The sequence below is a fragment of the Protomyctophum parallelum genome (assembly GCF_964188405.1).
Source record: "Protomyctophum parallelum genome assembly, chromosome: 9".
NCBI classification, from domain to species: domain Eukaryota; kingdom Metazoa; phylum Chordata; class Actinopteri; order Myctophiformes; family Myctophidae; genus Protomyctophum; species Protomyctophum parallelum.
In genome coordinates, this window is record NC_139706.1 from 16,396,866 (window position 1) to 16,422,225 (window position 25,360).

The 25,360-nt window shown below is 43.0% G+C and overlaps 1 protein-coding gene across 4 annotated transcripts in view; it reads left to right on the forward strand.

The window, feature by feature from the left end:
* phldb1b (pleckstrin homology-like domain, family B, member 1b) overlaps positions 1 to 25,360 on the forward strand; it is a 108,685-nt gene that overhangs the window by 34,273 nt on the left and 49,052 nt on the right. For all 4 annotated transcript variants that reach the window (XM_083773655.1, XM_083773656.1, XM_083773657.1 and 1 more), the window contains exons 3-5: positions 811 to 934; positions 2,310 to 2,480; positions 22,162 to 22,287. In XM_083773655.1, the coding sequence (XP_083629781.1) occupies positions 811 to 934; positions 2,310 to 2,480; positions 22,162 to 22,287 (421 nt within the window). The remainder of the gene's footprint in view (positions 1 to 810; positions 935 to 2,309; positions 2,481 to 22,161; positions 22,288 to 25,360) is intronic.

Consider the following 25,360-nt stretch of genomic DNA (forward strand, 5'->3'; position numbering starts at 1 on the left):
ATCAGATTGATTGGATCAGATCTTTTTTTTTTTTGTAATAACTAATTTTGAGCTTGCTTATGCATTCAATGCCTTGCTCAATGACACTTCAACAAAGCAGACGTGGTTGGTTGGGTGTTGACTGGCAACGGTGGACACATTAACTAATTACATTTGCTTGAGTACTGCATTTAAGTAAATTTTTTGAGTATCTGTGTACTTTATTCCACTTTTTTGACTACTGTACTGAAGTACCATAGCAGAGCTATAAGCTGTGAGCTTGTAGATCAGCTATTTTCACTCTGGAAAATCTTAGATTTTTGGGGTACGTAAAATGTCTATATTAAATAAATAAATCAATACAGTGATGCATCGATATTATAAAATAAAATGTAACTTCATAATTTGTACTTTTTGAGTGGTGCAACCACTCCAAGGAACAGCAATGTCTGTGTCCACCTATGTGTCTGCCTATGTGTCCGCCTATGTATGTGTTAATGAGCACGAGTATGACTATTAGTACCAGTAGGGGCGCTGTCGTGCCAAAACAGAGAGAGAGATAGTGCTGTACTGTTGCCTGCTAATGAGAGAGAGAGAGAGAGAGAGAGAGAGGAGAGGGTGGGGGGGAGAGAGGGGAGTTGCACCACTCAGTTCACACGGGTGTGATTTTTTAAATATTTAAGTCGTTTTTTTAAAGCAAGAGCACAGAGTACAGAGCAACTTTCACGTTCACATTACTTGAGTAATGGACCACCAGGAGACGTATCTATTACTTTGAAGTACTCTTTGTCCACCACCGTTGACTGGACTGATCTTATCTCTTCTCTACAGAGCACCCCTCTGGACCTGATGGAGACGGGTATAGGGCTGAAGTTCCAGGCAGAGCGCCCCCACCTGGTCAGCCTGGGCAGTGGACGTCTCAGTACAGCCATCACTCTGCTGCCACTGCCTGAAGGTGAGGCCACACATCTGTCTGTCTGTCTGCCTGCCTGCCTGCCTGCCTGCCTGCCTGCCTGCCTGCCTGCCTGCCTGCCTGCCTGCCTGCCTGCCTGCCTGCCTGCCTGCCTGCCTGCCTGCCTGCCTGCCTGCCTGCCTGTCTGTCTGTCTGTCTGTCTGTATCTGTCTGTGTTTTGCCAATGGTTTGTCCAGGTTTGAGTATTGCTCAATGTTACTCCCCCACATGATTCTGCAACCAAAAACGCACATACAGTACTGCACATCAACAGACAAGATTAGATATCATAAACTGACATTAATCACACACATAAACATTACTAACTCAACTGTAAGCAGAACAGCACAACAATAGACAATATATGTCAGTGTGTGTGTCCTACTGTGTCCTATGTGGAGCTGCACTGCATTTTTATTCCTTCTCTCGCATCAAAAGTCAAACCAATGCAGGGTAGATGTTTTTGCTGTGAAGTGCAGAGTCAACACAGTCTGTGTTTGATGTCAGTGGTTCCCAAACGATGTTCCACAGCACACTGGTGTGCCGTGAGACAAGTCCAGGTGTGCGTGTATGGATTTTGTGACAACCACACATTATTATTGCAATATATAGCCTACAACTATATAGAACATTATGAATATTATGCCCGCTGCTTTGTGTGTTTGTGTGAAGATAAACATTTGCTTGTGATTGGCTGATCACCCCATAGCTGATGATTTGATTGGCTGAGCAAAGTACATATTGAAGATAAAAGTGAGGGCAGAAAAGTGAAGACGCCAAAAGTGATTGGCCGGAATTACTTTTGTGATGATTTGATTGATTTGATCATCATCATACATCGCCCCTCGCTTCACACAAGTGTGATTTTTTTGCTGAGGGGGAACAAGGCCTTCTGTCTATTCCAACAACTAGACTCAAAACAAAGGGTGACCTTGCATTTGCAGTGGTTGCCCCCACTTTGTGGAATCATGCCCTGCCACTTGAGCTAAAGAATGCAGAGTCTGTGGACGGTTTTAAGAACTTGTTAAAAACTTATTTATTTTGTCAGCACTTTATTTTATGATGTATTTTTACTTGAATTATTTGCATCTCAATCTTTTACCTTCTACTGTTTGTTTCATGCCCTTGTTTTAACATGATTGTTTTACCTTGTTGTACAGCACTTTGTAACATTGTTTCGAAAGGTGCTCTATAAATAAAATGTACTTACTTACTTACTACTTACAATGCAGGATAATATCTCATTCGGAAGCATGTGAGCATCTTGAGCAAGACAGGGACTTTTTGGTTTACTCCAGTAGACAGACCAGAGATGCACTGCTTGTCCTGAAAAGTCCCAATGATCCTCATCTCTGTCTATTCCTCTGCCCACGTATAGGTCAAACGACCATGGGCTATGGGCCTGTGGACATCAACATCCAGGGGCCTGGCGTGGAGGCCCAGCACTGCTACATAGAGAACCAGGCAGGAGTCATCACCCTGCACCCGTGTGGGAACATGTGCGCCGTGGACGGCCTGCAGGTCTCCCAGCCCGTTCGTCTATCACAAGGTATGAATGAGCTCACTTCAACCCGTCACTCCACACTGACGAAGCAGGGAAATTATCTTTATTATGAACCCTGCAACACCCTCCCCCCATTTGCTTTTTATGTATTTTTTGTCATCTCTATAAGCTGGCACATTCTGTTCATTATGTGGCTCTATTACTGAACTATACAGTATGCTCTCGTTTGTCTTATTGATATGTAGTAAGTAAGTAAGTAGCCTTGACGAGCCATGAGGCCCATAGGGCAGGAGCCTATCTCCTGTTTCTGTAGCGTGAGGCAGCTTGATGTACAAGTACACCCCCTGGAAATGACGCTAGTATGTCGCAGGGACTTACCCCCAATCCAACCCTTGATGCTGAGTGTCAAGCAGGGAGGCATTGGGTCCCATTTTTGGTATCTTTGGTATGACCCGGCCGGGGATCGAACCCCGACCTCCCAGTCTCAGGCAGTCAGGGCGGACACTCTAACCACAAGGCCACTGAGCTGATATGTAGTAGTTTACATGAATCCTTCAGTAGAATGTGACAGGAGTTGTACTTGTTGCGACCGCAAGTCGCACTTACTATGAAAACGTGCAGTAACGCTGCAACGCTAACGCTCAAGCCATCACATCACACTCTTCATGTGATGCTGCACACACACAACACACGGGCGACACGGTCGCAACACACACACACACACACACACACACACACACACACACACACACACACACACACACACACACACACACACACACACACACACACACACACACACACACACACACACACACACACACACACACACACACACACACACACGCCACACCGCCCACTCCAGAAAGTGTGAGCTTCTCAGCTCCGGAGAAACAGCGGAGCCATTAAACCAGGAAATGTCGCATCACGATTTAGCTTATTCCTTCTAAATCTCTGTATATAAAATATAGCTAACTCGTCAAATCTCTTTTGTTACATAAATATTGTTCTTATAAAATAGTTGGCTTGTGCCTAAGTATTAAGATTATAAAGATCGCTTTTGTCATTTTGATTGTCAGGGACTTTCCCATCCACTTCCCATGATTGTGGTGGTTTGACTCATATAGATATAAAGAATCAACTGAAAGAGAAAGAGAAAACGCTAATGTTACAGAGTTGTCTCTGTGATGACACAGAGTCAACTCCCTGACAATATCGTTGAGACAGTTTATTTATTTTTGGACCACAATGCTTATATGAGACAATTCAAAATGAAACTTCTATGACAGTGCTGACATAATGAAGTGACATTATTTCCGGTAGAGTGTCTCAGCCCTGCGGTCGCCTATATGAAGGCGTCTTACTGGTACTGTAAGAGTGAGCTTGGGTACTGTACATACATACATAGTATGTGAGTGTGATGTAATACTCATAATGATGTTAACCGTATGACCCGAAGAAGATCCACAGCAGATCAAAACCACAGTTTTGTAATAAAGAAGTATCTTATACCTTCTTTGGTGTGTGGGCTCTACCTTTTCTTAAATCATTTGTCACATGAACTTCCTTTGGTGTGGGGTCAGTGATATTGTGCGGCGCATGCCTTAGGGCCGATTCATACTCCTATTTTAGAGCCGAATAAAAGTCGGTTCGGCTCTGTAGAGCCTACAATGTGACGTCATTTGAGGTTCGGGGGGGCGGGTACCGTCCTAAAGTCGGCTCTTCGGTGCTACTGAAAATACGAGCCGAAATCATTTCGGCACTACAACAGAGGAGTATGAATCGGCCCTTAGAATTGGACAGTTTCCCTTTTACAAACCGTGCGTACTTGGTGCTGCACACGTGCCCATGTTCACTGCACTATATTTACTACACAAACCAAGACCTGTCTCGTCTGCCCCACTGTCTGTCTGAGCACAGTGAGCACTGGTATCCCAACAACCTGGGTAACCTGAGCACAGACACCAGGCTATTTATACTGACCCCCCCTACCCCCCAGACAGGCCTCAGTTTAGACCCAATAGGACTCTATAAGCCTGAAGAATGGCTGAGCGGTAAACCAGTTCATTGTCCGAATGCAGCGGTAATATAGCGACAATAATTTCACCAATAAAATGTTATACTCTGACAATATTGTTGTTTGGTTGTGTGGTTGTGGTTGTTGTTGGCCCTGTGAGAATCCCACCCCCACACCACTACTGATTACACTCGAGTGATGCCCTGCACTGCACAAATAGAATAGAATAGAATAGTATAGAATAGAAGGCCCCACATGGGACCATTTTAAAACAACTTATACATATGAATTACTACACAATAATACAATAGATCAGCACTAGTTCCTATTTCACTTGATATTTAGCCTACATAAGCCTACAAGTAAAGGTGGAGAAGTTTTATGAATGCAGACCACCGTGACTGCAGAATAGGGTAATAGCTTAATTGGACAATTTAGACTCCTTATCCTTAAACACAAAACTGATCATTGCGAAAGATAAAACAGGACATGTCTGGGGAGTGTCCATTCAGATGGTGACTCATTAAGGCCTCTTTTAATGATAACAGTGTGTCACAGACTCACAGTTGATCTGTCATTTCCTTTTTTTTCTGTAGGCTAGGGCTACTCATTGGTTGGGAAATAGCCTAAATATTTATGAGGCTACTATGCATTTACTTATCAAACACACATATCAGGGATCAGGGCAAGCGATTATGAGCCATCAGTGAAAATTAAACATTCAATCATAACACTGTTAGCTTGTCAGAAAATATAGGCCTAATTTAGAAAAGCAATCAAGGCTGTTGATAATGGAGGAATATTGGGCTATTATACTGCGTCTGCTTATATAATAGGATACCAGATGACACAAGGGGGAAACCGCTCGTCCAAGATATGGAAGAAATGACGTTATGTCTTAGCCCCCCCCCCCCCCCCCCTCTCTCTCTCATTGCATAGCTGTGACTCAGGGTCCCACCTCTCCCCACTCCCCTTTGACAGTCCTCCAACCAACCCTCTTGCAGGTCTCTGTGCGTCTCGGCCAGGGTTGAGAAATTAGTTTGAGCCTGTGTGAGTGTGTGAGTGTGTGTCTGTGTCAGAAGAAGAGACAGAGACAGCTGTTCTGCTCAGCCCGGGCCAAGGAGGGACTAGCAGTGTGTAGGACAGGCTTCTGATTCTGAATGGTGAATTGACAGGAGGAGGACAATGACAAGGCGAGAAAGGGGACAACAATGGACCAAGACGTTTTAAAACTGCAAACTCCCGCACCCATTTGAATTAAACGGAATATACCAAGAGAGATAGGATGGACTGATATTTTTGGTGGACAGGACAGCTCCTCCTTTGTGGAAATTCAAATCTCGCCCGGGTAGAAATAAGCGGATGGTTTGGTGTGTGTTATTACCATAACAAAAGCGCGTCCTCGGGACAAAACCGCATTATTACCGCTGCTGTTCCACTATAATTTACCAGATAGCGGGGGGAAACACGTGGCTTCTTTTAAAGGGACAGCGGCTATGATGACAACAGGGTTGAGAGGAAGGAGGTTCAGTCGCTGGATTTAAAGTAAGTCAGGTTTACGTTTTTTATTGTATTTTACATTTAAAAACGTCATATGCTATAGCTATGACGTTTTTAAACATAGCGATCCGTATCAGCTGCTTTGTACCAGTTGTACAGAGATGATGGAATTAATAAGAAGAGTGTAGAGAACAGAAGAGCGACAGAAGAGTCAGGAAAAAGTCATATGTTACATTACAGATAGAATAGCCCTTTATTTTCATTTTTGTAGTGGTCTTTCTTTCTAGGATATAGACTTAAAATGTCACTATTATGTCGATGTCTAATTTCACGTTGCATGACTTTGTACGGTGGTTTGGAGTTGGAACTGTGGTTTTTAGTGGGAACAGATAAGAAAGGGCTACAAACAGCGATTTAAATTGTCAGTTTTTGACTATAGCCTCTACACATGGGGGAACAGATCTCTATGGCACAGCATGGTTATCAAAGTGGGGGTCCCCAGGGAAAAGAGTTATTACAGCATCACAATCCATTTACTCACTTAAACCTGCATCAGCTAGTTGAAAATAGCCTATTATTCTTCTTATTATTATTATTATTATTACATAAATTTTGTATGGGGGTCCCTGGCACAAAATCTGTGGCCAGACGGTCAAAATACTTTTTGGGGTCCTTGACATGAAGACGTTTGAGAACCGTACTGCACTACACTTCCCTCCTCCACACTTCTACAAGGTGAAGCCCATGTCTATTGGGGTGTTGACGGGCTGAAGACAACATATACCCCCAGGGTCTCGCCTGGGATGTTGCCACATCCACCACCGGCTGCCTGTCTACTGTTACACTGCTATTCCTGGTGGCCTGTGTGACCTAGAGCTGGAAGTGGAGTTCTTCTCATACACATAGGCTACACGCTTATTCAGAAAGCACATTATGTCTATAAATAATGACTGGACTGGTCATAAAAGTTGTTTGAATGAACTTTTAATATGAGCTTGTCAACCGGGGTGAGTTGTTGGGTAAGAGGATAATAGCCCTTTCCTTTTCTTTGAATGTGCCAATTTAAAGTTTAGTCCAAACTCCAAATTGCTTCTGAATTAGGTGAGCTGAACATGCTATATTTGTGTTCTGACCTATAGGTCAGGACTGGAGGTTTGTTATGTAGCCCAAATCAGTAGCATCAAGGTGCTACTGTGTGCGTTTTATACTTTGGTATACTTCTTCCACTTTACCACGGCTTCCACAGAATGGCATTATGTATAAGCTCTGTTCAGGCAAGCTGTCTTAGTATTCCTCCCATCACAGTGGCTTCATCCCTACGCCTGCACCATAACAACTGCTCCCGACTGTGTGTTGCATTGAAACATCTGTCATCTATGACACATTGTATTGACCCTATTGTCTGGAGAGGATGTGGGAAGCCTAGCGGAGAAGCCCCTATGCAAACGGAACACAGGGCTGATGTGGATATTGGTTTCCCCACGCTGGCTCTGACAAGAACACAGGTCAAGCATGTGTGCAGGAAGACAGGGCATCACAGCGGTGAATGAAACGGAAGAAGCTGCTATAGTGTGGCGTGTGTGGGTGTCATGTGCGCGTGCGCGCGTGTGTGAGCAAGTGTGGTCTGCAGCACGCTGGTTTTTGTGGACACACTTTGACCCCAGAACCTCTGAGTGCATCAGTCAGTGCAATACGTCCACACAACGTCCTCCAGATAGCCGTGTCTTGAGCATACAAAAACGGTCCGAGGCCACATGTCAGGCTCACACATAGTTTTGATATTGATAGATAAGGCTCTGCTGCATGGGCCATCTGCCACAGGGACCATGTTTAGCGGCAGGGGGGTGGGGGGGATTGTCTTGATGCATTGCTCACACAAAAGCAGGAGAAGAGAGTGGAAGGGGTACAAAGAGTTAAAGGAGTAAGAGAGGAGGAGGTGCAGAGGAGAGGACATTGTTAGATTTGTTACTGCAAGCTGTAAGCAGCTCCCCGACACTAAAGAGAGCAGGAGACAGGCTGCAAGACGTTGCATCTGGACCAGATGCTCTGATTGTATCGGTGTCTTCAGTAAAGATGGTTGTAAAGGGACACCAGTTAAAGTACTACTACACTATACCACAGGTTTTCAAACCTTTTCAAGCCTCAGACCGACACATTTATTTATTTTCATTATGGCCACTGACTGCAGACCCCTATCTCTTCTAGACTCTGATAAGAAAGGATGTTTTGGTTTAAATTAATTCAAACCAAAACATCCTTTTGTTATGTATAGAGTTTTGAGACAACTTAATGTGATTCGCCACTTGAATACATTTTAATACAGTAATTTATAAATGCATCGCAGAGATATTGAAAAATATTGTTGTGAATAATCACTTGTAGTCATTGTCAGTGATTCAGAGTGAATTGAATTATGGTGAGATGTACACATTTGGCTGGGATCCCCCTGAAACCCCCTCAAGACCAACAGGCGTGTTGGTCTTCGGACCCTTCGGTCGTAGCTCCACACTTTGCATCTCGCCGTGGTAATTTGCAGTATCTTTGTTCATTAAATGTGCATTTCATCTGCACACAGAGTGACCATATGTGTACAATGTGCCATACCAATAAAGTTGGACTTGACCAAGCTTGCTATGTGACTCTGAGGCTGGTGGCCACTGACTTGGCGACAATGTGCCGGTCACTGATTAACGGTGGGTCTGACTCCTCAGGTTGTAAAACACCTCCCGTGCCATGGCAACCATCAGCCATGTGTGTCTGGCCTTCCCTTTGTCTCCAGCTGTTCAGCTGCTTTAGTGACGTCCCTTGCCCTGGGTCCAGTGTCACTGCTTTTGTTCGTTGTGCCTAAGTGAAACCATGATCAGGTCTGTCCCTGCTAGCGATAAATAACTCGGTGTAAATAGTACTACTGTACATCTTGGTGGTGACTGGTGAGAATGGGTTTTTTTTGCAGAGAGAATATTGAGTGTAAATTGATCCATGTTGGCCCAGGCCGTAGCGTAACGGTCTGGGCACCGGACTGGTAATCCAGTCGCAGTGTGCCGCGGGTTCGACTCCCGGACCCGACACGGCCTTTACTGCATGTCATCCCCCCATCTCTCTCCCGTTTCCTGTCAGCCTACTGTCTGTCCCTTCAAAAATCAATAAAAGGCGTAAGCCGCAAAAAAATATCTTAAAAAAAAAAAAAATTGATCCATGTTGCTGCAGTTTTGCAGTGTTACAAAGTGCTATAGGGATTAGGTCACGTAATTGTGTGGAGATAACTCGCACAGAATCTTTGCGTTATTTATTTATTTATTATGTTTTTAAAGGAGAATTCCATACTAAAAGGCTTTCTTACCTTTCTTTGTAGTTGTTACGTCCCCACCAAAGAGGTCCAGGTGTTATTTTGTGCAAAAGCTCCTTATTGGCTATTTCCCCTACCATAAGCCCTAAATGAATTGCATTGAATTGAATGGGAATTGAATGGGGCTATGGGGTGTTGTGCTAATTCGCTTATTTCCATCGCTCAAAATTATAATTTCTTTGTATATATCCTCTCTTCACAATGTAAATAATATCCCAAGGAGCACACTTTACTACTTCTTTCGATGGAAATAAGCGAACTAGCATAACACCCCATAGCCCCATTCAATTCCCATTCAATGCAATGCAATTCATTTAGGGCTTATGGTAGGGAAAATAGCCAATAAGGAGTTTTTGCACAAAAAAACACCTGGACCTCTTTGGTGGGGACGTAACGACTACAAAGAAAGGTAAGAAAGATAAGAAAGCATTCTAGCATGGAATTCTCCTTTAACCACAGGACACATGCATAAGTGAAAAATTCAAGGTTGAGATATTAAGCGGTGCAAAGAAGAACGACTTTTCTGCAACTTTTTGAAAACCCAGTAGAAAACATTTAAATAAAATAAAAATCTGCGCACAATCAAAGTATTTATTTTGCAAGCTTTCGGTCTACTGACCTTCTTCCTAAAAGTAGACCGAAAGCTTGCAAAATAAATACTTTGCTTTATTTTTTTCATTATCCCTTTGTGCCTCCAGCACCTCACTTAAGTTTTTTCAGCAGATGAGCGGTGGTTCTTTTTACATTTTTGTCTGAAAACCCTGTAGAAAAAGCACATCGGTAATCTGTCAATAGCTCTAATGCTTTCTTAAACACAGTTTAGCTCATTCAAGTGGCATGTGACATTTTTCCAAGCGTGTCTTTTCAAAGTTCCTTTTATGTACACTCAATTTTACTTTCTATCTAAATCAGCCTGTCAAATTTTAAATCTGCAATCCATAAATAAAATGTCCTCCCCGGGATTCACAGAGAGTCTGCTTGGGTAGGGGAGATATAGCACTTTTTAGCTTCAGGCAATACCACTTGTCAACCACTGTTGACACGTGGGCAGTGAGACCACCTCCAACCACATGACTACAGATGTACAAGTTGTATTAACATATTACACAAAGATCATGTTTTATACACTTAAAACGAATTCTGGATTGGAAGTATAACTTTAACTTTCTTTGTTAAATGACACCAGATATAATCTGTTCCTCCAACTCATAATTCTTCAGTGATTTATTTTAGCAGGCTTGATAACAATAATAATGGTATAATAGTCAGTGAATTACACCATAATTACAATAATGCCACAGTGTAAACGAAGCATCCTAGTGGCTAGGCCACTTTGCGTAATAGACCTACAGTATAATGTCATATGGGTTTAAATCCTTCTCCATTTCCATCTTGAGTCCGTCTTATCTCTGTAGGAGTCTCATTTGAATAATTGTGTCTGCGTGAAGTCATGCAAGCAGAATTTGAAACTTTCCTCCCCAGACTCTGATCTCATCCTCCTGGACGTGTCCTTGAGGCTAAACCCAAGGTATTGGAAAAACTTCTTATGGCCCCCGTTTTACCAAACCACAGCAGGAAAAGAGAGAAATGATGGAATATTTGGTGCATAAGCATTTTTCAGATGAAGTTGCCGGGGTCTCGTCTGCAAACCATTGCTTGTGTAAACAGAATAATCCCTCTCCCAGAGGCATCTTTTCAGATAAGATTTGAATGAAGCTGGTGTTTCTTCCATCTCTACAACCTGGTTTACAGTATATAAAGAACGGCTTTCATAACTCGGAACATTCCCTTCAGGAATTGAATATTCTCTATTATGTCTCCTTCTGATGAGAAATAACACTTCTAAGTTCTTACAGTGCAAAGTACCAACGAACTGGCCGGATGTATGGAGAATCGGGATGACTGGAAACGATGATGGAGGGCTCGTCTGAGGACGACCTAGCTCTGGTCCATAGCTCTAATGCGCGCATTAGAGCTATGTTACTCTCAACTTCTGCCGCTCGCATGAATGCAGACCAGCCTCTACTCTTTGGCGTAAATAAAAATAACGTTTTTGCTACTCACCAAAACAAAGGCGAGTTGTGTCATTAGAAAGCCTACTTTACTTAGTGGACGCACTCTGAGCCCCCCACCACACGTATAAACTGTACTTTTTGGCCAAAAGGGGATTTTGTTTCCACCGGAAAAATAATATTTTTAGTTACTCCGCTGCGCCCTCTACTGATATTGCCCAGAGAACATAGAGAATATTTTTCCTTCGGTGAAAACAAATCCCTTTCTGGCCAAAAAGTACCGTTTATACGTGTGGTGGGGGACTCAGAGTGCGTCCACTAAGGAAAGTAGGCTTTCTAATGACACTCTAATGACGCCTTTGTTTTGGTGAGTAGCAAAAACATTCTTTTTATTTACGCCAAAGAGGAGAGGCTGGTCTGATTTCGATTTGAGATTTAAAACGGAAAGTCCCATAGCCTTACTGCGCAGGGCAGAATCGTAGAAGCAGTAGAAGGCTATGGACCAGAGCTAAGGACGACCTAGAGAAGTTCTTACAAGAGTAGACAGAGGCAGATACTGTGAGGACTACATTATCAAATCACACCGGGGAGGGCTATAGTTGTAGAAACCCACACAGGACATTTTTCAATGTTGATAGGGCTAGTTATAATTGTGTTTTCTATACTTGTTCTTTGACTAATACAGCAAGGTTAGGTACCAAAGTTTTATCTGGGTACTACTACATATACTACATATACAGTAGGGATTCTGCGGCGTATCGGATACCAACAAACTCACCCTTTTACAAACTGGCCCCGGGCGTACAGCCGGCGGAACAGCTCTGCCGAACAGTATCTGCCGATGTGTTGAAGTGTTTTACGTTTCCCTTTGGACATCCATAGAGGCGCTTCTCATGCCTTGTGTTGATGCTACAGTTATGATGCCGTAACTCCTAATATAAGGAGTATTTTAGTTCACATTATCCTTCTTTAAAGGAATGGTAATTGATTACAGTATAGAGACCAGGAGTACTGCATGTTTTTTGTGAGGGTATACCTACAGTACTACCTACCCTAGGGGACATGGGGAGAACATGCAAACTCCACACAGAAAGGCCCTTTCGCCATGACGAACTTGTGAAATGGGACATAACTGCACAATTTCACTTTCGGTACTTATGCCCTAGTATATTTTGAAGCCAATGCTTTTGTACTACTACACAGAGCATTTCTACATTGTGGTGTTGATACGTTTACTAATAAAAACAATTCAGTAGAGTACTTCATCCACTACTGGTTCCATTATTAGAATATGATGGTGTACTGTACTGTGTACTGGAAAGCATGCAGGGAACTTGCAGACGCAGAGGTGACAGGGCTGAACGGAGGTGACTGTTGGAGTGATTCCCAGAGTGCACTCAGTGAGATGAGGGGCAGGAGTTAGCCCTTATTGGAAGCTCAGCTCCCCCACAGAGCTGACGGATCAATCTGGCTGATTAACTGGGAGGAGTTCAGAGCATGTATGTGTGTTCTTTTGCCCACCCACGCACACATTCTCTTGTACTTTACCTAAACACACAACACACACACACACGCACACGCACACACACACACACACACACACACACACACACACACACACACACACACACACACACACACACACACACACACACACACACAATTTCATCTTGTGCTCGGTCACCGACTGCTGACGTCCTTTCCTGCATGACTTCAAACATTTTAATTATTGAAATGGCAGTGTCATATATTTCACTGCCAGAGTTTAAAGTATAGACTAGAGGTTGAGACAGTCTCTCTCTCTCTCTTTCTCTCTCTCTCTCTCTCTCTCTCTCTCTCTCTCACTTCTGAACGCTGGAATATATTGCGTGTATCACTCTGAGGAGGTCTGCTCAGCTCAGCCCTTGAGAGAAGGGATTCTTTCCATGTTGCTGGTTCTTGAAAGCATCCTGAAATGTCAGTGAAGCCTTAATAGTCTTCTGAAGAAAAGCTTCTGCTGTGTTTGAGATTGTATGCAGCATATAATTAAGATAAGACAATTCCAAATACCCGGTGCAGGTGTTTTTTTACTGTTAAATCCGAAAACTCAGTTGATGACAGGTTTTTTAAGTTTTGAAGGGTTTAAAAAGAGTTCTATGTAAATGTACAAGCTATTCGGAAGTTTATCGTTTCTCAGTTCAGAGGATTACTTAGCTTGTCAAATTGTGGGACTCATTAGCCAAATTTAGACAGAGTCTAGGGGTGAAACAGTCAACTAGATGCTAACATTCAACATGAAGTTTATTAAAGTTGTAATTAGGTAAAATAAACATGAAGCGGTAAAATATAAGTCTCTTTAACAAGACCACCCTCTTAACCTGAAAGGAAACTTGAGAGTCTAACCTTGTCTGCTCCAAGTTCACGTCCTTCTCTTCTGCCTTGTTAAGTCAAATGATTTGACCCTCACATGGCCTCAGATCAGTAGAGGGAATGTAACCCCAGGATAAAGAGGCCTTTCAAGTGATTCACTACATTTCCACCAGACCACCAAGGGACTCAGGAAGAGACGTTCAAGTAGAAAGTAAAAGAAAACAAAAAACACACATTGTTCCTGTTTTAAAGTCCTTCCTAGTGTATTGTATCCGCAAGTCTGTCGAAAGGGTAGAAACAAAGTTATGAACACTTCTGTAACATATGTAACCTACTGTAGAAATATTCGTACCCAAATGTATTAAGACGTTTACAAAATCAGGTTAAATCTACTTTAATGTCCTACCAGTGACTCAAACCCAGTTCTCCTGCGCAAGCCCCAATTTCTGAAAGCATATATGTGTGGGTAGAGGATAATATACACTATAGTATTGCATTTCATGAAATACCTGTTGTCTACCAGTACTGGTCCTACTCCTACCCGACCACATGAGGATATACACTTCTCAACAGCAGCTACACCACTGCTGTTGCGTTTATATTATGTTAGAAGAAAATAAAGAATAAGTCTGCACACAGTTTTGAAAGCTCCCCAAAATGTTATTTAAGGTGGGGACAAAAGATACCTGGTGAAGGCCACAGAGGCCCAAACGTTCCCGCCTTGGTAAATACAGTTAATGGGAGCTTTCAAAACGGTGTGCAGACGTATTCTTTATTTTGTAGTTTGTTCTTTTTGTGTTCGAGCACCCGTTGAATTAGCCTGGGATGTGCGTGCACCTCCTGACCTGACTTTAGTTATATAATGTTAACATGCTCTACCATACAGACTGGTCAAAATAACATTTTATTCACACAAAGCAAATTTATGGATTGCAGGTTTAAAGGAAGTAACCTGACCAACTCACAAACCATGATTACATGCTCATCGCCCTTCGACTTCCTTTGTGTTCATTCTGCAGTGTGTAGCTCTATCATTGACTGTAATTACACGTCTTCACTGATGCGAACCTTACGTGCAAAATGTGCATACTGGTACGGGTACCTGCTGTACTGTCAGTAAGGCTCTGTGAGCACGTAAGCACAACTATTACAAAGTACTTCAGTTGACTATATGCTGGCCATCAGTAATGATTGTGATCCATAAAAAAAGTAGCGGATTCAAATGAAAATCAACCGATATCGACCAGTAGGTTACTTATCAAGACGATGCAATCAACCTACTGCATGTATATTGGAGCCAGCTGGCATGCGATTAGGGAATGTGGAGACGTTGTCTGACAATTACTCCCTAAATCCAACCCTAACTCTAATCCTAACCATACCTTTAGTCTTTTTTTAATAATTTTTATCCCACGATTTTGCAACCCATTTTTTCACCCAGTGTCAATTATCTAATGTAATCCTAGGCGCTACACATCCTACTGCCAACCTGGGGGGGGTAGCGGACTGACCTCATGCTTCCTTCTATGCATGAGGAGTCCAAGCTGCTTCTTTTCACCTGACATGGGGAGAGTTTCCCCAGCTGGACGTAGCGTGTGGAAGGAACACGTTATTCCGATAAGTTCCTTTCCCCTCCATCAGTAGCCATGGTTCATGACTCTCGTATTCATACGAGAGTCATGGCTTAACTGCACCCTGTTTTTGGCGCTCGCTACATTTACAACCTTTACGTATATATAAACATTCAGATTTCAAATATAAAGTACTCACAATTTGTCCCACAGGTGTTAGTTAGTTGCAGCACCAGCGATTAGAATTTCTGCATCCCGCGTTGTTTAATAAAAAGCATTTTTATCCGAGCTGTTATTTTGCCATTGGCTTTCAACTACGCGCCCCTATCGGTCGGGAGGAGGGTGGCACTCGGTGTGTTCGATATAGGTACGCTGACCGCCCTGCCAATACAGACTAATAGGCGAGTGCGCTCCCGGTGTGCAACTGTGGATTTCCCAAACGAACCCCGTTTGAAAAAAGTAGCCGGGGCGCTCGGATAAAAATGCTTTTTATTATAACAACGCGGGATGCAGCAATTCTAATCGCTGGTGCTGTAACTAACACCCATGGGACAAATTGTGAGTACTTTATATTTGAAATCTGAATGTTTATATATACGTAAAAGTTGTAAATGTAGCGAGCGCCAAAAACAGTTAAGCAGTTAAGTCATGACTGTCATGATAATCATCATGGCAGTCATGTTTCAGGGCTACTCCATCAGGTGCCCCGGGGGAGGTAGTTTGGAGACTACTGGTTGATTGATATCGGTTGATAACAAAAAGTGGCAAAGTTCTCCTTGAGGCGACAAAGCTGCAGACATGAGCAGGTTGTGTTGTGAGCCTAGCTCGTTTATTGACTTTTACACTCTACCTTTCATTCTTGCACATTATAAAGCGAGCAGCTGCGGTTTCATTGTATGAACATTGTGTGGGTGCTATCGCGCAGCCTAATGAATAGAGCAGGCTACTGACTGTATGATTAATGAAGCCAAGTCCTGTAATTCTTCCACCCACCCAAGTATTTGATGCATGGGCCTAGTTAGCATGTCCTCATATTATAAAAGGTTCCCAGGGAACCTTGATAAATACCCAGAGTCTCAAAGGACCATAAATCTACAGCTACTGTCAAAAACTATTGTCTCGTCGACACATCGTCAAGTGTTTGGAGGCAGTCGAGGATCCATCTCGGTGAAGGGGCTGGTGGCATTTTAACAGCTGCATTGATGAGCGCTAATTGGCATCCAGGGACTGCCGGTAGTTGGAGTCTTTCACAGAAACCTCAACCGCTTAAGATTATATATATAGGCTAATACTTTGTTGTACAAATTTACAATATAGCGCATCGATCTACAAGCTCGTTTTTTTTAATAATGATGACATGAAGGTGGTAAAAGTTGATCTATTAGCTGTGAAATAAATGATGTATTGGGCAGCAGGCCATAAAATCCACCCTGCTTTGTTATTTGTTATTCACGCGTAGTCAAGTTTTGCCCTTCCAGTATTATTAATATTAATCACACTCTGCTAAAATGTCAGTTTTCACCATGTTTTTCTCTGCTTGGCAATAATATCCAACTTCATTACATACTCTGTAATCATGAGAACGAACCTAAATAATATCAACTCAACAGACCCAGTCGTGACAGTCCTCAGAATATGTGATTAGTACATTTCACTTTAAAAAAATATGTAGTAATAAATACCAATAGAAAGGTTATAATCCGTAAGTGTAAATGTGCTGTTGGCTTTAATGTGGTAGACTTAGAGAAAAACAGCGAGTAGGAGAAGCTGAGAAAGAATCCCTGGTGGTTGTGAGAACTGTTTTCTCATGTGTCTCAGAGACGTTTTTGTTTCGCTGACTCATCCTCACGGGCTGAGCCTCTCCTGTCAGGCTGTCACTGTCACATATCGCGCACGCACACATGCATACACACACACACACACACACACACACGCACACGCACACGCACACGCACACGCACACGCACACGCACACACACACACACACACACACACACACACACACACACACACACACACACACACACACACACACACACACACACACACACAGTTTAACAATTTATGAATGTCCACACACAGGGAAAACATAACAGGGACACAAATATTTTAGGTGCAGTACTAGTAGCCTAAAGGTATACTTTCACAAACTCATGGTCCTCATGGTACAACACACATGTCACTCCATGGGCACAAGTAAAGCAGCACAATACTTTTCCAGCCTTTCTGCCTCGTCTTTGGGCATCCCAAGTCGTCGAAACCCTCCAACAACCAGCCTGGGAGTATGTTCTATATACTATAGGCTGGATCACCAGAAGAAACAAAGTTCTTTTAGTCTTGCACTGTTGCTTGGTGTTAAAGCGCTCTCTGTAGTTGTTCTCATGGGCCTGTATGTCCACTCACTGCTATACCGACAGCGGACTGACATGATACTGCACCACTGGAAGGCCGCCGGTCTATAGACCATATTCACACGGTGGCCATGTTGGCATTTTGAATTGGAAAAAGCAAAGTTGCCACCCTGCCATTAACTTAATGGCAAGATGGCCGCCATGTGAATATGGTCCATTGCCTCTCTTCCCGGTAGCCGTTCACGGGAGGGGCCGCCAGGTAGCGTTGACTGTTGGTAGATTCCACCGGTGAGCGGTGCCTTCTTTTATACAAGCTACAATAGTCCACAGGACAGAAGTTGCAAATGCATTCCACTTCACCTGCTACACAGGATAATGTGTACTAGTACACTTTTCATTTTAGAAAAATATGTAGTAATACTAATAGAAAGCTTATAATGCGTAAGATTGAAAAAACAGCAGGAGAAGCTGAGAATGATTTCCCTGGTGGTTGTGAGAAATGTTTTCTCAAGTGTTTCAGAGAGACGTCTTTGTTTCGCATACTCATCCTCACAGGCTGATCATCCTCACGGGCTGATCCACAATGCCCCCTGTAACTGAGATTTCCTGTACTTGCATGAAGCTGTCAGTGAAATGTATAAGGGCCCTTGTTTGGAGAGGCCTTATACTTTGGAATAGTTTAAGGATCTGTATTTTGCCTTAGGCGCTCGGGGGAGGGAGCTGTGAACTAGTCAGTAGCTTGAGCCCAGTGTTTTAGCTAGGTACTGTACCTCCTTATATGATTCCAAATACTTACTCGCAGTATGAGATACTTATAGTATGAAATACTTACCTGTAATATTGTTCTTCAACGCTTCTATGCGCCACACTTTATACTAGGGTGACGTGACGCCATGGCCTAACATCACGCTGTTGACCATTTCCGTGACAACACCCCCTCTCCTGTCACTGTCACAGAACACGCACGCACGCACGCACGCACGCACGCACGCACGCACACACACACACACACACACACACACACACACACACACACACACACACACCCTCCTATAGCTGCTGAGGTCTGTGAGTCTGAGCCCTTGGGGTGGGATGGATGGAGATGGGGGTGTATTGAGTGGCAGCTGCCAGTAGCATCAGTGCTGAGAGTCTCTTGTCATTACTGTCACGTAGGCTCTTTACCATGCAGCCTCTCTGAGTGGTGGAGAGCTGCTGGCCTGTGGGGGGGGGGGGGGGGGGGGGGGGGATACACGGTCAAATCCTTGGTGTTCATTTAACTCTGTGAGAGTGTGCAAATGGAAACCAAATGGACTCGTAAATGGATAGACAAACGCAGAGTTTATCCTGCCTGATAGCAAGTTAACGACATGAACCCTAGAAATCCTTGTTCTGGTCATGACATGGCGACTGGCATTAGGTGAAGAAAATGTAACAAACATTTGCCAAAAAAGAGATTTGGTGTAGAGGCAAAAAGGAAGCAAACAAGTATAGACCCTTGGGGGACCACGGTCAACGGAGTATATATAGGATGTAAGTGGTTATGGTCCACATATAATAATCACAACTTCTTGTATGTCACTGTGACATACAGTATTTTGGGTTGCTCAAGCACAAGTCTACATGATTAATTTGCCACGTATGTGTTCAACGGACTTCACTGTGGGTTTAGACCGTAACCCCCTGACTGAGCTATGGGATCTAATGGTGGGTCTGCTGCATGGGCTGTGATGTGTGAGTGTGACTGACTGGTCATGGTGTTATAATCACAGAGATCATGTTGTACTGGGTATATGTGACTCAGTAAGAGAGAGACAGAAGCTAGTGAGACAGACAGAGTCAGAGCTAAAGTTTTGGACACTCACAGGCTTCGTGCTGGATGTCAGAAAAGGATAATTTGTATTTGTATTTATTTATTCAGCACAGTATAAAAACAACACAGTGAACATATAAATATAAGAAGGGTAGGCTGAGGCAAAAAAGCCCAAGGGGCTTATACGAGGCCTCTACCTATATAAATTATAATGAAACATTGTACATGAGATATAGAATATCCAGAAAACATGATTTCAGTATATAAAACATAAACAAAACAACAAAACAAAAACACAACAATAACATGATTAGAAGTTTTGGTTATTTACATAACACAAAGACATTGAAATTAGTATTAGAGCTTGACCAATTTGGCCAATATCGATATTATTATTGGCATCGAATGGGCCCAATGTTTTTTTTTTTTTGCATTGTGCCAGAAATAATTTGCAATGATAGGTAGATATAAATGTGTCCTGTTGAAGACTGAAGTGGACAGATCTATATCTCTGTTCATTGGCACTGGGGCAGCCTGCTCCGTGCTGATCAGATGACAGGCCACTGGGTTTATCACACCACAGCATGCAGGACAACAACAGAGCTAATTTCAGACAGCAATGAACGTCTGATGGCTTATCTTATCGCTTTTATTGAGCTCCTGGCTCACATGGTGGCTGATAAGAGATGTGTATTTATGTCTGTCGACTTGACTGAGTGGGTGACATTGACCTGGTCCTGTGTGCTTGACGTCTAGCATAATATGTGAGTAATCCAGGTGAAGAGTTTAATGTATCATTGTTGGCGTGGCGTCTGCTCGAGATCAGATTAGAGCGTAGCTCTTTGTCTTTCTACGTGAATCATGAAAACACTGAGAGACTGCGTATTCCCCATGAATCATGATGTTGAATCATAGTACGATTGAGAACAAGTGTCCACACTGAGGCAAATATATTGTTTAGCAAGCTAGCAATGCTAACACCGGTAATGATTAGTTTCCCCAGGTATCACTGTATCCGATTGCTCGCTCTATCACTGACCAGTGATAAAACAGTATACACTGTAATTATGTTGTTTGGCAAAGAAATAACACAGCATTCAGTGTGTTTTGCGGATGAAGAAAACCACAGATGAAATCTTCCAAGTGTGTGTGTGTGAGAGAGAGGTAGAGGGAGAGAGAATAATATAAATAAATGAAGTTAACCATGTAAACCTGGTTTATTTATACTTGTACCGTGGTGTTGCATGGGCGAAAATGGCTGAGGTTATGAACTTTTAGATTGGATATTAAATAAACAGTGTTACGTTAAGTAAAATGTTTGTCCGACAGATTGGTCTCTAAGTGAAGGAGATGCAAGGTGGCATTCCCTGGTCATGTCCCTGGCACCCTGAGCCCTCATGTTGTTGGATTTGTGTTGTGATGACAGAACGGAACACACAGTGCTGGCCGCTTTCAGTCCACTATGATCATTTTAGACAAACTGTTTAAAATGCTGACACAATTTCCTACAGGAGAGTCGCAGTAGAAAGGAATTGATTCTGCTGGAAAGCAATAGGCCTCTTGCACAATTCCAGGTTCCATAGTAACGGGTGACGTCATTGGTGGGTAAAACAGTTGAGTAAACAAAACGTTTGGCTTGTTGATCGAGAATCGCTCCACCAAGAGGGCTGAGCTCCAACAGCGATTTCAAGCTAGATCTTTGCTCCTAACCGCTTTGCTCATCAGCACTACGTGACCATGACATAGGCCTACTACTGTATACTGTGCAATAGAATATATTAATTGGACAACATGAACCCACGTTACCCCAGCATCCATTTTCTGCGTATCGGTCCGGGGCACCTATATTGCAAGAAGGGCCAATTCAACCTCACATCAAAAGTCTACTATAGATCTATACCACACAGTATGAATGACAGTACACAGCTGTGCTGCCCTACAAAGCCAAAGTGCACTAACTACATTTTTGGACACCCTTTTGTGTATCCCAAAGGTCAAATTAAGCCTTTGTGGTTTTAGGGGATAAACAATTACCTCAACAACATATTTACTATTTAGTGTAATATCACTTATTTGCTGATATCTCATTTGGCTGACCAGTTGAAACACTTTTAAACCCATTATCGGCCATTATTTGTTTCCCGTAGTTACTGTACTTTGGCTTTGTAGGCCAGAATGGGTATGACTGTTTGCTGGCTGTGGTCCACCATGCCGCCACCACCAGGGACTCTGCCAGAACCGGTTTCATACCAGTAAAGCCTTCGAACCCTCTGGTTCTCCAGTTGGCTATACGTCTGTAGTATACCATGCTGTTATGACAACTCTCATATCCACTACATTACTGGATATATGTTTATTATTTTATTTGTTCATTTCATGGAAATTAGCAGAATATAAATGCGGCGGTGGCGCAGGGGTAGAGTGTTTATTATCTTATTTGTTCATTTGGCTGGATGGTAACCGCAAGGTTGCCTGTTCGAACCCGGGCTCCCCCAGAGTTGGTGTCGAAGTGTCCTTGAGCAAGACACTGGACGCCAAATTGCTCCTGATGTGCAGGTTGGTGCCTCGCGTGGTTTCCGCCGCCATCGGTGTACGATTGTGTGTGTGAATGGGTGAATTGATGCACAATCTATGTAAAGCGCCTTGGATAAAGGCGCTATATAAATGCACCATTTACCATTTTATAAATCCTTAGTCCGATTCTGGATCTACCACGCTGCTGTCTTAATGTTGACTGTGTGTGTGTGTGTGTGTGTGTGTGTGTGTCCAGGCTGTATGCTGTGTTTCGGACAGTCCGCCTTCTTCCGCTTCAACCACCCTGAGGAGGCGTTCAGGATGAAAAGCATGATGTCCTCTGGAGGGAGGGGCACCTCTGGAGATTACAGACTACGTACAGGTACTGAAAAGCACACGCACACACGCACGCACACACACACACACACACACGCGCACACGCACACACACTCACTCACTCACTCACACACTCACTCACTCACTCACTCACTCACTCACTCACTCACTCACTCACTCACTCACTCACTCACTCACTCACTCACTCACTCCACTCCACTCCACTCCACTCACATTCACCCTTTTTGCAACCAGGTCTAATTTTAATGATGTTTGGGAGACAAGAAACACTTCCCTGGGGGGTTTTATGTGTGTAATATGAGTTTTTAGATATTTTAGTATTTCAAAGTGTCTGTAACGTCACAGACACTGGTCTTACTTCCTTGAATTCCTGGACTACAGGTTGTCTCAGTAAAACAGCCCTCCCCAAGGTGGGGTGAGTGCACCAAAGCATTATGGTCATTGTAGTCATCCAGAACACACAGACTACATTATTTTTCTGGCCATAAGAGTGCAAATTTCAAATTGTGCCACTGTTTACTTCAAATACTGCATACTAACATCGAGTGACTGGAGTTTCTTCCAACGGTGAAATGTCCCTTTAGGTGTGTTTCATTTAGGTCTACTTGTGCGCACCAACATGCTTCTGTACAATTAAGTTCATGCTGGCACACAAAAACACCAAAATCAAACACACTCACACTATATCTACATTATTATACCTTCATTTGTGTGTAGCCGTCAAAATATCTGCTGTGAAAATTATGGGTCCATCATATATTTTAATGTATTTTAAGATGAAGAATCAGAAGAAACCCAGTCACTGTAGGCAGAAGTGCAGTGTTACCTAAACATTGTGAGAGTTCAAGGGAGAGTTCTTTTTTCCTTTCTTCTATAAATACAGGCCTTATGTGAGCAGAGGCACACTTGACCTGTAGTCATAGTAACAGTACGCCTTAAAAAAGCGCAAACTTCCTGGTTTGTGCTTGGCCCGTGTGGATGAATGGTCAGATTGTCCTGTAGGGGTTTGCAGGAGCGGCCGCCAGGCGCAGCCACAGGGGAGGCCTGGCCTTTTACAGGTGCCTGTATACGCAGTAAGCCCCCCATTAACATAACCCCTTCGCTCTCTGTTCCCGGGGTTGGAGGGGTTGAGATATGATAGCACAGCACAGCATAGCATGGCAGCCAGCCTGTGTGGTGCCTGGCTGGTGCCTCAGTTCACACCATGCATGTTTTATGAGGAGCTCATTCCTCCCCGTCTCCAGGCAAAGTTATCTGTGGCAAGATTGTGCGTGTGCGTGTGCGTGTGTGTGTGTGTGTGTGTGTGTGTGTGTGTGTGTGTGTGTGTGTGTGTGTGTGTGTGTGTGTGTGTGTGTGTGTGTGTGTGTGTGTGTGTGTGTGTGTGTGCGCGCATGTGTGTCTGTGTGTACGACTGTGCGTGCATTTGTTTATGCATTCTGGACATCTGACACACACACACACACACACACACACACACACACACACACACACACACACACACACACACACACACACACACACACACACAGATCACTGACAGTATCTTGTTATTTCCTCCTTATCCTGTTGTCACTGCCTACCATGTTGAGACGAGTTTAGCTCACATGTTTACTGGGTGTTGTGGACTTCCTGGCTCTGTAGTGTAATGAATGCTTTCCGTTGTTTAGAAACATAGAATTTTCCTCAATTATGCGTTCCTGTTGTGCTTAAACCAGCTTCTATCGCTTCGACGATCTGGGAGTGGTAGGATAATGTCCAGATGCTATCTGGAAATTATTGTTCAGTCATATCTTAATTCTTGGATAGACTATAAAAGCTTTAGATCTAAATTATAACTTGTAATAAAACGTATCTTTGATTTCAATAATAACTTGTAATAAAACCTAATAACTTTTAGAAACTGAAAGCAAAATGCAATTCTTTGCAGACAGTAAAAGTTGAGCCGGTGGTAGACAGCAGTAGCTTGGTGGTAAAGTTGTTTTAAAGGACCATAACCAATGGTCTGGCATGTTTAGCCCATATGACTCATTCGTACTTGATATATATTTCAAACCAACATTCCAACTGCATTGTCTTCATCTTAGACTACTGACAACCATTTTCCAAACGTAGTTTGATTGATTTTCAAGGAAGACACTAAATGGAAAATAATGCACTTACTGTATATAGCACTTTTATCCAAAGTGCTTTACATAGATTGTGCATTTACACACACACACACACACACACACACACACACACACACACACACACACACACACACACACACACACACACACACACACACACACACACACACACACACACACACACACACACACACACACACACACACAGCTCTACTGGCTGAGCCACTGCTGCTCACTGGATGCCATTGCCATTCATTTCAGTAATACCACAATGAATAAGTATAATGGTATAAAAATCAACTTTAGCATCCATGACTTATTCATGTTTTAGCAAACATTGACTAAATTATTCAGGCAAGTCTTGACAAAATGTAAACAATAATGCCATTTCAGTCAGATAACTCACAAATAGATTGAAAAAATTTATTCATATAGAATGTAAATATGCAAGTGTGAATAATAATATTTTATCTGCTACATTTTCTCACTCTCTGGCAGCACAGTTAGACAGTCATCATTAAGCATTAAGAGCAGGGAGATAGATAACAACCTTACCCCCCATGGGGATCAGAACTATTAGCAGAGCTGGGAGCAAACAGGTGCATACAAACCAGGGAACAGGGACACTGACAGCAGGAGGAAGACTGAGGCTGTGCTTCCAAACTCCAACACTTATACAAAATGTCACAGCACAGAATTTCTTGACAGAAAGTAGCTCATATAACATGTCTACGGTGGATTATTATAAAACAAACGCTTTGCAGTTTGAAAGAGGATAATTCAAGCTTTCCCTACAGCTTCAATTTAACGTTGTTTAATACAAGCAGATCGGAAATGCAATTTGGATCAATGGGCTGTCAATTTAGGGTATTGCAACTCTAGATTATTTTCATCCCATTATTAAAAAAATGTAGTGTTGCAAATTGCGGCTAAAAGGCATGTGTTATGGCAGTATGGTCCTTTTTAAAG